We start from the raw sequence: 12,304 nt of genomic DNA, 5'->3' as shown, positions 1-12,304 counted from the left end.
GGTGCACTTTTTAAATCAGGAACCAATGAAAGACCCTACCTCTTCTTCGGCAGTAATAAAAAGGGCCCACCACCAGGCTGAATGATCGAGTCACCATTGGAGATATTGGTACAACCTCCCACAACAAATACAGTTCAGTTCAGGGGTAAAAAAAGGTACACTGAAGCGAGTTGTAAACTGTCTAATTATTTACCTGACTAGGTTAAAGTCTAGAATGTATGGGCAAAATTTGGAATTATTCTGGCCAAATTACGCGTGTCTTTTTAATGAAAAGAAAAATGCAGTAGTCCCATTTCCCACGCACCACCCACCCTGCCGATTTACTGATGTCCGCAATGACAACACAATGGCAGGGATAAATTTAACGGATTGATAGAGATCAACTTGACCATCATATAGGGTACCTGCAGCTAAATGCTATAATCGTACTTTTCAGGCTTAAGTCTGTTCTTCATGTCATGCAGAAATAGAAGCAAAAAGAATTATCAAGATCCGTGAAATAAAAGAATTTAAAAATACAAGCAAATTTAAGGTTGCTCTCTCTCTCAAACCCTGGGTGGCTGCTGCTCGCTTCCCACTCTCCCCGATAATGACGCATCGCGGGACCAATGAGGGCAGCGAAAAATGCCGCTGTCTGGAGGTTTGAAGGCCATGGTTGTCTGTGCTGAGAAGCTCCTTTCCGCGCTTCTTGACAGTGTCGTTCAGTGGCCCCTAGAGTTCCTCTATAGAGCTCCTGCAGGGAGCTATATAGAGGAACTCTAGTGGCGCCGCAACAATCGCGTCGATACAATGCTGACGAGTAGAAAGCGGAGACTGCCGAAGTCCCCTGTTTGTCGCTGCATTGGTGTGTTGCTAGGCTTACTTTTCTGAACTCTACTATACTATTCAAGCTATTTTTGGTTAACCGGGAGGATGTTGAAACTTCATAATAAGACTTACCTTGAATAAGTGATTCTAAGTGTGAAGTGTGTGCGCTGCCTTGCTACTGAGGCTTGACGTGAACTCCACTTGTAGATTCACAGAAGGGCGAGAAACAGTCGCATATACTGGATCTTAAAAAATAACTTGTAAAATGCTCACAAAAAAAAGAAAGAAAGAAAGAAAATGTTTCCGTGGGGTCGAGCTGCCGACCTTGAAAAGCAAAGCCTGATGCGTTAACCACCGGACTACCGCAGCAAAGCAGTATGGTGCAAGAACTTTGCATACAATGCCTCGGCGTCAACAAGTATCTCTGGGTGTGTGTATTTTTTGCCGTTTTCCAGATATTCAATGATAAAGTTTGTTCATCACATACAGATCTCGCACATGAGCCCCACCATGCTAATACTACAAATAATTAAGCCAGAGCTTCCTCGTTTAACTCATAAAAAGCATCACACAGGTGTGATATTCCTGATGCAGTCCAAGAAATGCCATGTTGGTAACAACTTTCCAACAAAAATAGCTTGGTGGAATTTGTCTCATGGCAGCCGATTGCTGCTAGAAAAAAAAAAAAAAAAAAGAAGAAAAGAAAAAAAGTGTGATTGCTTTTCAGTGAACGGAATGGCGCTTCCCAGAGCGAAAGCATGTCCTCGAATGTCAAGACGCTCGTGCCGGACTGAAAACGCCGAATCTGTCATCCGCTTTGCGATGCTCGCTGACTACACCACTTCTGGCGTTGACGCTGAAACATCCGCTGGATGAATAGTGCACTAACGTGCTCTTTTACTCAGCGGCTGTGAGGCTGATATCCGGCAAGCATAGACATGGTCATACGGAACGCTGACGGACGATTTGGCAGGCATTTTAGCAAAGTGCACAGACATCGGGCAATGCTGAGACATAGAAAGCGGTAAAAGCGACTCGTAACATGGCTTGAAAGGGCCCACAAGTGCTCGAAGCGGGCAGTAGTGCCTTATTTAGCATTATTTAAAGGAGCCATGAAGAGAAAATGCAAGTTGGTTTTATTCGAAAGATTTCGTGTTTTATAGTGCCCCCAGCGCTTGTCCGGATACAAACGGTGCTTTATTCACTGAGAAATTAAACAATTTAGGTTAAAATTTTCATTTTCCCGCTCAATCGTGCGTTTTCGTGGTCCCAAGTGACATCACTGAAACCGACCGCTCTGCAGCCTAGAGTACCTTCATTCACGCATCCGCCGTACAGGGTAGAGACACGTATACGCTGGCGCCGCCATTTTGGTTGCTCGCTCGCCGCCGAAGCAAGTCATTGTGTCAAAACCGCGCTAAAATTATCGCCGCAACGCGGTTTACTGAAGAAGTTTGAATCATATTGTCTGTTTCGCGTTGCTAGGTCTCGTGGGAAACGAAAAGAATAACGCGCTGAGCCCGTTGGCCCAATTGCGGCGGCACGGGACCGTTCGAAGGTTGTCTCCACCCTGAACAGCGGTGTTGGTTTGTTCCCGTGTTTTTTTACGTTCCGTAGCCTAGATGGCGCCACCATACCGTGGCAAGCGTTTGGTTTGTTTTTGCCCGCATTTAAACCTGGCTTGTTTTTGTTCTGGGAGAAAATATTCGTTCCCTGAAACAGTGCTCGCTCGACAAATGGGGTCACGTAAGACACCGTTGCTTGCGTCAATCGGCCAGTGTCGTCTGAGACAACCCCAAGCCCCGTAGTGCTGTGCAGCTAAACCAGGCATGCTGTGCGCAGTACGAACAGCAGAACGCATCAGTACTTCTATGTTTACATGTGCTTTCATAACTTCCACGGTTTGTCCCATCATTCTTATTGCTTTGTAAAGAATGTGCCCTAAATTTAAGCGCAAATCGCTCGTTCGTCTAGTTTGTAAGTTCTACCTAATTTGCGTCTGCTTCTGCCAGCCTCCGCCAATCGCAGAGCTTAGCCCATGTGACGACATAGGTTGTGTTGCGGGAAATGAGCTGGTGGGTCGCATGACCATTCCCGTTTTTCCTAATTATGTAGCTTATTTGAGCGAAGTTTACGTTAAAAGTGGTGTCAGTATGATTCTAACGAGACAATCTTTTGAATGAACCAAACTTGTGTTTTCTCTTCATGGCTCCTTTAACCTCGCTTGGTCGATAAAATGACATATACAAAATACTGCAAACTCAGCCAATCGTAGGGTGTGTAGGGTTCCCGCGTTGCGCAGTCATATCTGAAGGCTTCGGGTGTGATGTAGGCAGTGTCGCATTTGCTAGTATTTGTAGATGTAAATATTGACTAACTTTCTTATTTGCACACCGATCCTGATAACTCTTTTTGCATATGTATCTGAACGACACAAAGAACCGATCTAGGGCCAGAAAAGTACCTGTAAATAAAAGTGTTGCAGGGGTCATTCAAGAGCACCTCTTAAAATAGGGCATTCAATTTAAAAATATTTATAAACGATTTGGGGACACAATGGTTTATAGGTACACAGCAGCCATATCGAAACAATATTTCTAGCCAACGTAACATTTTTGGTTCTTTTAAAGGTGTGTTAATATTTTCCAGATATATAAACAACCAGCTGACTGAACATAAATTCAAAAATGCAGAACAGTCAGCTGCACAGGCAAGTTTGGGCCAGAATCCTTGTCTTATGCATAATGAGCAAGATTAAGACTGTGGCAATTTTTTCCAAGCGCTAGTAGCAAAAGAAACGTCAAAGTAAAAAGGGAGCATGAAAAAGGCAGCGTGTCTGACCTAATTTAGACAAACTGGCGCTCTTGAACAGATGTGATTAAACTCCGCGCAACAAACTTGGTGGACCCCCAAGTGTGGCAAACTCACATGGGTTGGACCCGTCGGCCACAAGCAGCAGCCGCAGAGAGCTCAAGTTGACATCCTTGTGGTCCTTGGTTGCCAGAAGACCCCAGTGCAGGTCTCGGGACTTGCACACAGCGACATTGGCTGGAAAAAAGACAAGATCTCTTAGTTTCTACATTTCACCTAAGGTAAAACACAACATGGAAAGACACGGACAGAATATGAAGTCACGAAGCGAGCATTCAACTTTTTTTCCTCCTTGTCCAATTGTTTTTTTTTTGTCATGTAAAGCGATAGCCATTAGCATTAGTCTTCCCTGCTTTCAGTGTAGCTGTAGCCATGAGCTACAATTTGTGTGTTCCAGACCCTCTAAACTCATTTCAGTAATGTGTGGTGGCACTTTTCTTCCTTGCTTATTATACACTTACGTATTTTTAGCAAATCTGACTAATCAACAAAAAATCTTTGCAGGCTAATATGTGTCTTGTCACTTGATTTAAAGCAACATAGTTACCTGCATTTTTGTGCATAAATTTATTGTATGTTAGAGGTTTCTCGAATAGAAATGATTTCTGGAACCATAAAAAATCAGGCTTTAATTAAGGAAGAGTTTAAAAATTTTGCAGGTCAATTAGTCACTTACCTTTGAACTTAGTTATCATTAGCATCCATGATGCAGGGTTGACTTTCATCAGTGAATAAGGTATGAAGATGACATGCATTCCATTGAAGACACTCTGGAAAAGAAAAAAAAAAGAAAAAGACAACTCTCTTAAAATTAAATTTCATGGTTGCTATGAAAATAAGAGTAACAAAGAAGCGTCAATACCCACCGCAAGCACACCATGCCAGAGGCCCATCTCACGTTTGTAGTCCAGCACACAAACCATCACTTCACCTTGAAAGGAAAACGAAAGAAAAGGAGAGGACACACCAAATATTTACTAACCATTGGCAGAAAAAGATTCCGCGTAGAAATCATACAATAATTGTCTATGGCATACTAAGCCTTTCAGCAGCCTATAAAAAGAAATGGTGATATTGTGCAACAGGAATGAAGTCTTAAATTACAAATTGTCCGTTTTCTTTTTTACTTACAAGGGCACATGGATCTTTGGGAGCGGAAAATTGCCCTAAAAAGCAGTACCTATCATTTTTGTAATGTACATCTTGATTTATAGATTGATTAATTGATTGATTGATTGATTGTGGAGTTTAACACACCAAAACGACACAGATTATGAGGCGTGCCATAGTGGAGGGCTCCGGATTAATTTTGACCACATGGGGATCTTTAACGTGCGCCGAAATCTTGAACACACGGGTGCTTTTGCTTTTTGCCTCCATCAGAAAAGCGGCCGCCGCGGCCGGGGATCAAACCCGCGCCTTTGGGCTCAGGTCTTTTTCTGTTGGTTTGCCAAATTTTCCTCTCAAAAGTCAGTACTTGAACAATAACAGCTACATATAAAAGCCACGTACCGGTCAAATTTCAATGAGTTTCTGACACCAAAAAAAAAAACAATTTTTCCACACTTCTGCACCACGAGTGGTATCGCAGCTCATGGCGCAGAAGATAATTTATTTTTTTATGTGATGCTGAATGTTTAAAATTTGAAATAAGGGAAGCAGATTTGGCATTTCATGCTTCAATAATTGTTTAATTAATTAGCATTGTTTATAATTGGTTCGGGGGCATACTTTAAACCTAGGAGTTACATTTCATGTAAATTTCCATGTGATTGCCAGACAAAAAACACTGCTTCCAAGATTTCATTCTACACAACTTCTAGTACCTATTCATGCCTTGGGGGTAATTTTTTGTTGAATAGTTTTTTCCCCATTGTTCTCAAGAACAAAGGAAGAAGGTTTCTAATTATCTCAGAAACTAATTATCTTGTACCAAAACTAATTGGATATTTGAAATCAGCTAAAAAACTGAACAAGCACAGAAGTTTTTTTAAAATTGGTTGGCAAGCACAAAAAAGTTTTTAGAAGGTTTTACGACAACATGAGGTTGCTCTGCTTTTTTTCTTTGCAATTTGCAGTGTTTGAGCACATAACCCTTTTGCACATTACCAGTGTTCTAGCAGTATACCTTACATAAAATATGCCACTGACCACTTAGACTTCCGCATGAAACAACAAAACTTGCTTTCATATTCGTCACTCGAACCAACTTTTCAGATATACCAGCAGTACTGAAATCCCTGAACAACATCCCACTGCACTGAAGACAAATGTGTTTAGTTGAACTTACTTTTCTAACGGGAATTTCCAGTTCAATGACCTTTTTAGGTGAAATGGCTGTACTTCTCTACGACATCTTGTGGCATTTAAATAGAAGCCCCCTTTTTTTTCCCACAAATTTTAGTAAGAAGTTGCAAGCGATGCGATTAATGTAGGCTTATTTGTTGCTTTCAGCTGCTTGGCCCCTTTCAGCCAGGTTCGTGGCCCAACTCATTCCACCTTTTATAGTACTCATTTACACTTTTGTACTAACACACAGCATTTGTCATATAGGCACACCTTGGCTCAGGTTTCTTATGAAAGAACCACTTCTGCAATGACTGACTCCAAGCAGAGTGTGGTCCTGATCATTGGAGAAGCCACCGGCACTTACCAGCGGGCTAAGACAGAGCCTCGGCATTTGTGGTCAGTTTGTAAATACAGTACTCCAGAATGCACCACCGAGGAAGAAGTTTACAAAGAATATGCAAGCTTATGCAGGTGATGACAAATGAAAGTTTCTGATTTGATTTAAATATAGTTCACTGTGATCTTCTAAAAAATGCAGTTGTTCAGGTGGGTGAACTGCATCAAGCTAACCTGCGTCAAGTTTTAGCTCATAGAGAGTGCTCATTTATTTCCTTTGCGTGCTAGTGTAATACAAAAACCTGGTTCCACAGCGTTTCGTTAACTACTTCCAATACACAACCAAGACGTTGAAAGTAACTGACATTAGACGTCCACCAATAAGGCCACAATGATAGTAGTATAAATGCAAACTACATAAATTATCAAATTACACAAACAACCACTTAAATGTGCCTCGCCATCTAGCCAAGGCATCCACGTAAAATTTTGGTACTTTTCATGACAACTAGCAAAAAAGAAAAGAGAGGGAAAAAAAAAAAGAGGAATAAAAAATAGCCAGGCAAAGCAGCAAGCTTGTTCTTGTGGTAAGAAAAAGAGAAGCAGACTCAGTTACCTTCTGTATAGTTGCAGGCAGCTGTTAAGGCTCGACTATGATTGACTAGCGCAGACCTGGACACAGCCACCCCTTTCATAGCTCCATCTCTGTCCACAGTGTACTGCATGGAACAAGAGGGGGGGGGAAACAGATGCGACAGAGTTACATTCAAATGTGCACACTGATCATTGCGAAGCATCTATTATATTCAAATTCATTGATCACCAATGACTACAGCGGCACGCTTGTGAAAAAAAATTTAGTGAACACACAACTGCTCCCTCTATTCTCCTCCAGTTGCAGCTGTGGTCGCTAGCTTAAAAAAATAAAAGTCGCGGCTGACATTTGTTCAATAGGCTTCCACTGACTACCGATTCAACTTGGTTAGATTTGTAGGCTTTTTTTTCCAAAGCCATAAAGTAAACTGCCCACTTCTGTAGTGTCTGGTACATAGAAAGTCAAATGGCCACTAGTTGTATTTATCTTTATTTTTACCTTTGCCATCACCCGGTTGTCCACATCAGAGCAAGCAACTCTCCCAATGAATGTATCTGCCTTTGACGACGTATTTTATATCCCATCCCATGAAGTCCATTCTGTTATTCATATCACCCACTTGTCGCGTCACGCGGCTGGTGTAGCTCTACCTCTCTCTTAATTTGAGCTAGAATGTCATTCCCAGATCCACAATGATTGCTTTGTATGCTCAAAGCATAATGACAGAAATCACCTTTCTCTGTGTGGCTCCTTGGGCTGATTGAAGTTTCTTCCTACGGTGCTTTACAAGACCCCAACGTTCTGCTCCATGCAAGGTAACTAAGTTGATAATATAATTCTACCTGTCAGCCTCTGGTAGATCAGGAATATTTTCATTTTGTACACATCCACTTCACTAACAGCTTTTAAATCAGAACATTCAGAAGATGCTGGACATCCAATGACACCTACATAGAAATTATGCAAACACAGTTTCATATATCTGATCCACGAAGTAACGAGCAAACTATCAGATAAACCAAACACCGGCCAAAGTGCCCCCACTATACCTCAATGTAGGCGGCAGTCTCATCTGTGAGCCTGGTGGGAGGGCTCCAGTCTTTGGGTGGCTTGCTCAGGTGCTCGGTCACAAACCAGTGCAGCTTGGGCCACCCTGTTTGCAGGAAAAGACAATTGTAAACTTGTTCAGGATTCCCACCAGTGCGAGGGCACACAAGTTCTTGTGCACTTTACAGTTCACACTGAAAAATAGCTCGTATACAACGGGCACAAGTATCACAAAATATATCCTCATACTTGGGGGGAAGGGGGAGGGGGGGGGGGGGGGAATTAAAAAAAAAAAAAAAAGGTGCCCTTTCTATGTGCAATATAAAATGTTAAAATGTTGTTTTCAGCATATCAAACAGAGCTTCTGCGAAACGATTGTCCTCCTTATTGAATTCTTTTCTGCTAGTTTAGGTCTGCATGCGCATGATGCCCTTGTGAATGATGAAAGCCTGTAGCATGGGCCATAAATTGGTATTGACCATTTCACTGCCACGCCAAGTTTCCTTGGGTGCTCCTTGCCATGCGCAGAAATATTTGTTCTGGGTTTTATGTTTATACCCTGCCACTGCAGTCTATAGTCAGGCTAGACTGCATGTACCATCCATGGAGACATTTTAAAATCTAGTTATACTGCAGACACAACCAACGAAGTCATTCAAGTAGCCTGAACTAGCTAAGAACTTGCCACTGAATCAATCAGCCACACACCCAGTGAAAAACCTTCGGGTTAACTACTACAAACATGTTTGAAATAAATGAATACATCTTGTAGTACAATAAATGTGCTTTAGCAGAAGAAATTTCAAATAAAAAGATGAAAAAAACCTGGAATAAAAAATGACAGAGGTGATGAAGCAACAAGAAAAAGAAAAGGAGCCCACTTCCGACACTTGACAGCAGGCCCCTTATGTTAATTCCTCCAATTCCTTCCATGACACCATAAACACTGACAGGATCACAGTCCACTAGGGCAGTGGTTCTCGAATGGGGGACCGCCAGAGCATTTCAGGGGTCTGTGAAGCTGAAATTCACTCTCCTCCATTCTTCCTTTTTTTTTCTTTTTTTTTTTTGCCAAACCTTCCCAGCAACGCAAACATCTGGCTTGGCTTCGCAACGGGCACGTTTAACTTCTGCGCATAGCACACATTTTAGTGTCGGTTTTTCACACAACGGGCCAGCCGTGTGGGGAAGCCGGACACACGAAAAAGACAAGCATTTAATAGACCACAGTTTCAACGACATTCAGGAGAAAGAGGGCATTGTTTGGCGATGTGACCCACATCCGCATAAGTCAGGCACAAAAGGCGGACATTGAACAGGTGTATGGGCAACATTAGCTGCAAGTGCCACTGAGACACGAATCAACCATATTCATCATTTTTGCAAACCCACTTTCCCAGCCCGCCCATGGTTGAGTACCGGTGCACTAGGGCAACAGCTGTCAGCAACTACACCCCCATGCTCATTACCAATGTTGACGGATTTAACTTTCTCCAATGCTTGCTCTGACAGCAGCGATGCGATACAGCTTCTAAGGGCACAGCGAAAGAGACGGGTAAACGGGCACCGAGACCAATAATTGCTCACCTTTGAAGGTGTGGATTTCACCAGTGGCAGTCTTGGGGAGCCCTTTGTAGCAAACTTCAGATGTGAGCGCATAGCAAACACCACAGCTCCCGAGTAGAAACCCAATTTGTTGGGAGCCAGCATCCTGTGGCGACAGGTGGCAAAGGCACCAGTCTCGTATTACTTACAACCGTAATTAAAGGAATGCTTCAAAAGCAAGTTTAAAGTCTCGTGTTAGTACTTATCAATGCATGACAACGTCAATTCACCATGATATTGAGATTTCATGGCTACCATCATAGCTTGGAAATTATTAAAAGATGGTGTGTGCAAGGTTTCAATGTTCAAGTGACAAAAGTTTAGAAGAACCAATAATTCGAATTGACTGAACTGATTTTGTCAGGTAGAGCAGAAACAAGTGGACATCACAAGTGGACATCATAAAATGTGAGATTGACATGCAAACAGAAAAATCTTTCAGATCGCCAAGACAATATAAAAATTACACCCAAGTTCACTAATTATCGTGGCTGCTACGCAAATCCCGTACACAAGAATTTGATCTGCCAGCCAGTCAAAGCAGAGTACAGGACTTACCCTCCTCGTCAAAGGGACTTCTATAGGAACGGGAACGAGGCCTGCCATCAGGCAGCCGTAAAAGGAACACATGAAGGCAACAGGGTCATTGTTTGGGTACACTAGGGCCACCTGGAAGCAAACCATTTACACCCGTCATTATTCACAATGCAAGCATAGTTATCCAGGCTAGTTGTCTCAATGCAAGCGTAGTTATTAATGCATAGTTATTCAGGCGATATAGAGTGCACAAAAATCAGAACAGCGCCTAGTTCGTACATAAGAAAACCCTACAACTGCCTACAAACACATAGAAATAAACACATGGACGGAGGCAAGTTAATACATCAAAAACATGTAATTCCCCTAATATGCAATGCCAATAGAACGAGCAAGCAGGTGGAACTAGAGCGTGGATACTCGGAGCATCCTTGAATGAGTAACGTCAGGGCAGTGAGGCCTTCCGGATGAGACCCGAGACACAGGAAGTGGCTCCTCACCCTGTCTCCAGGCTTGAGTGCCTGGCCTTCACCCTTCTGGCCCAGCTTGTTGAGGAGGTTAAAGGCTATCTTCCAGGACCGGCTGAGAAGCTTGCCTGCAGCAGAAGAGTGCGCCCCATCAGCCAAGCCCTCAGAGACACAAACGGAAGTGCGCTGGAGCCACACAGTGGCCACCGCTCACCGTAAGGTAGAGGCGCCCCAATCTTGCCACTCGTGTCCAGCACAGTGGCCGCGGGGAACTTGAAGGTCCCGGACCCATACCTCTTGATGGCCGCTTCTAATGACTGTGGCAGCCCGGATGGAACCTGCACGAAACGGGTGGCAGCACGCGGTCAACTGGGCATGACCACACATCATTTTTGCTGCCCCGCAAAACAAGCATAAAATGCTCCTGTTTGCATTCTAGTACAGCATTCTGAGGTGACAGAGCTCGATAAAGGAAACTAGAAAGGTTTAATTATGTTTCACTTTCACAGTCTACTTTTGGAATGTGAAATGTCAGAACCTCGAGATTTTCTCCAACGGTGGGCGTCATTGTGGCACCTTCTGGCTGGGGAGCATTCGGGTCCGAAGGGTTTGCTGAGAAATAAGAAGACTGAGTAAGTGCTTACCTCGGAAGACACCCCCGGGTGAAAAACACAACACATGATCCACTTTACAAAAGAAGAAAAATAAATAAGGGCTTCATGCAATATTCCTTAGATGTGAAGGCTCTTACAGTCCATGTCAACTTCATCGTCAACATAAAACTCTGGCAGTGGTCTTCGTTTGGGCCTCTAAAAAAAAAGCAAGGAAAAGAAATTTCAATACAAAGCCATGCATTTAGTTCATCACATGCAGTGAATCATTCGCATACCTTAAGTGTATTCAGAAGCTGCTGTATCTTGGCTGAAACTTTCCATTTTCCTGTACCTGAAGAGCAACCAAGGTACACGTGCCAAATATATCACAACCAAAACAGTATTCTAGCAAAGAAAGCCTGCAAATGAAAATAATTCAGACCAAGATAGTGCGCACTACATAAACGAAACAAAAAAACATTGGATTGATTTTAAAATAATGACACTGCACCAAGCTTGAAAGGGAGCTGACATAATGCAGTTATGTGCAGGTGGATGAAAAAAAGGGGGCCAAACCTGTGGGTCAGAACATAACGGGTTTCATTTTGGCGTGGCTGGCTCAAATGGCTTAACTCTTTCGTTACCGCACCTATTCAAAATCGTTCAATTTGAACGATACTTTGGGAGCGCCTTTTCATAGCGTTCCAGGCATTGCTCGAACAAGTAAAGCTGGAGTTAGATCAGAAAATGGCCTTTCAAAATCAGTTTTGTTTTCATTTTTGACATGCGTTTGAATCACCTGGCTGTGGAAAAGGGGCGTGGTCATCGCGCGTCACAGCTACCAACGAAGAATGTGTGCCACGCGTAATTATTCTGCATCAGCGTTTGTTTTTTTGTTATCAGGGCATCAATGATGAACCAGCAAACGATTTTCAATCGTCAGGTTTGCACTCTGACAGTAATAATCCCAGAAATCGGCTGAAAATGTCAAGCAGTGCCTTTATGATTTTAGGCAGTTTTATTGCCTTTGCGCACGTTGTTCTAAGTTGTGTGGTAGTTCTACTTACACCAGGATAATTGATTGATTTGATTGATTGTGGGGTTTAACGCGCCGACACAACGCAGGCGATGAGGCGCGCCGTAGCGGAGGGCTCCGG

The 12,304-nt window shown here is 43.0% G+C and overlaps 1 protein-coding gene across 9 annotated transcripts in view; it reads right to left on the bottom strand.

The window, feature by feature from the left end:
- The window catches only part of Dip2 (disco-interacting protein 2), a 244,673-nt gene that overhangs the window by 55,659 nt on the left and 176,710 nt on the right, over positions 1-12,304 (bottom strand). For all 9 annotated transcript variants that reach the window (XM_077688011.1, XM_077688013.1, XM_077688015.1 and 6 more), the window contains 12 exons: positions 11,444-11,499; positions 11,306-11,363; positions 11,093-11,166; positions 10,769-10,892; positions 10,588-10,682; positions 10,109-10,219; positions 9,533-9,656; positions 7,948-8,051; positions 6,920-7,022; positions 4,545-4,609; positions 4,355-4,448; positions 3,736-3,855 (listed from right to left, as the gene is read on the bottom strand). In XM_077688011.1, the coding sequence (XP_077544137.1) occupies positions 3,736-3,855; positions 4,355-4,448; positions 4,545-4,609; positions 6,920-7,022; positions 7,948-8,051; positions 9,533-9,656; positions 10,109-10,219; positions 10,588-10,682; positions 10,769-10,892; positions 11,093-11,166; positions 11,306-11,363; positions 11,444-11,499 (1,128 nt within the window). The remainder of the gene's footprint in view (positions 1-3,735; positions 3,856-4,354; positions 4,449-4,544; positions 4,610-6,919; positions 7,023-7,947; positions 8,052-9,532; positions 9,657-10,108; positions 10,220-10,587; positions 10,683-10,768; positions 10,893-11,092; positions 11,167-11,305; positions 11,364-11,443; positions 11,500-12,304) is intronic.

Source organism: Haemaphysalis longicornis, unplaced genomic scaffold, assembly GCF_048455015.1.
Source record: "Haemaphysalis longicornis isolate Haplotype H1 unplaced genomic scaffold, Haemaphysalis longicornis Haplotype H1 scaffold_1, whole genome shotgun sequence".
Taxonomy (NCBI): Eukaryota; Metazoa; Arthropoda; class Arachnida; order Ixodida; family Ixodidae; genus Haemaphysalis; species Haemaphysalis longicornis.
The sequence above is the reverse complement of the archived record's forward strand: the minus strand, read 5'-3'. Positions and strand labels throughout refer to the sequence as shown.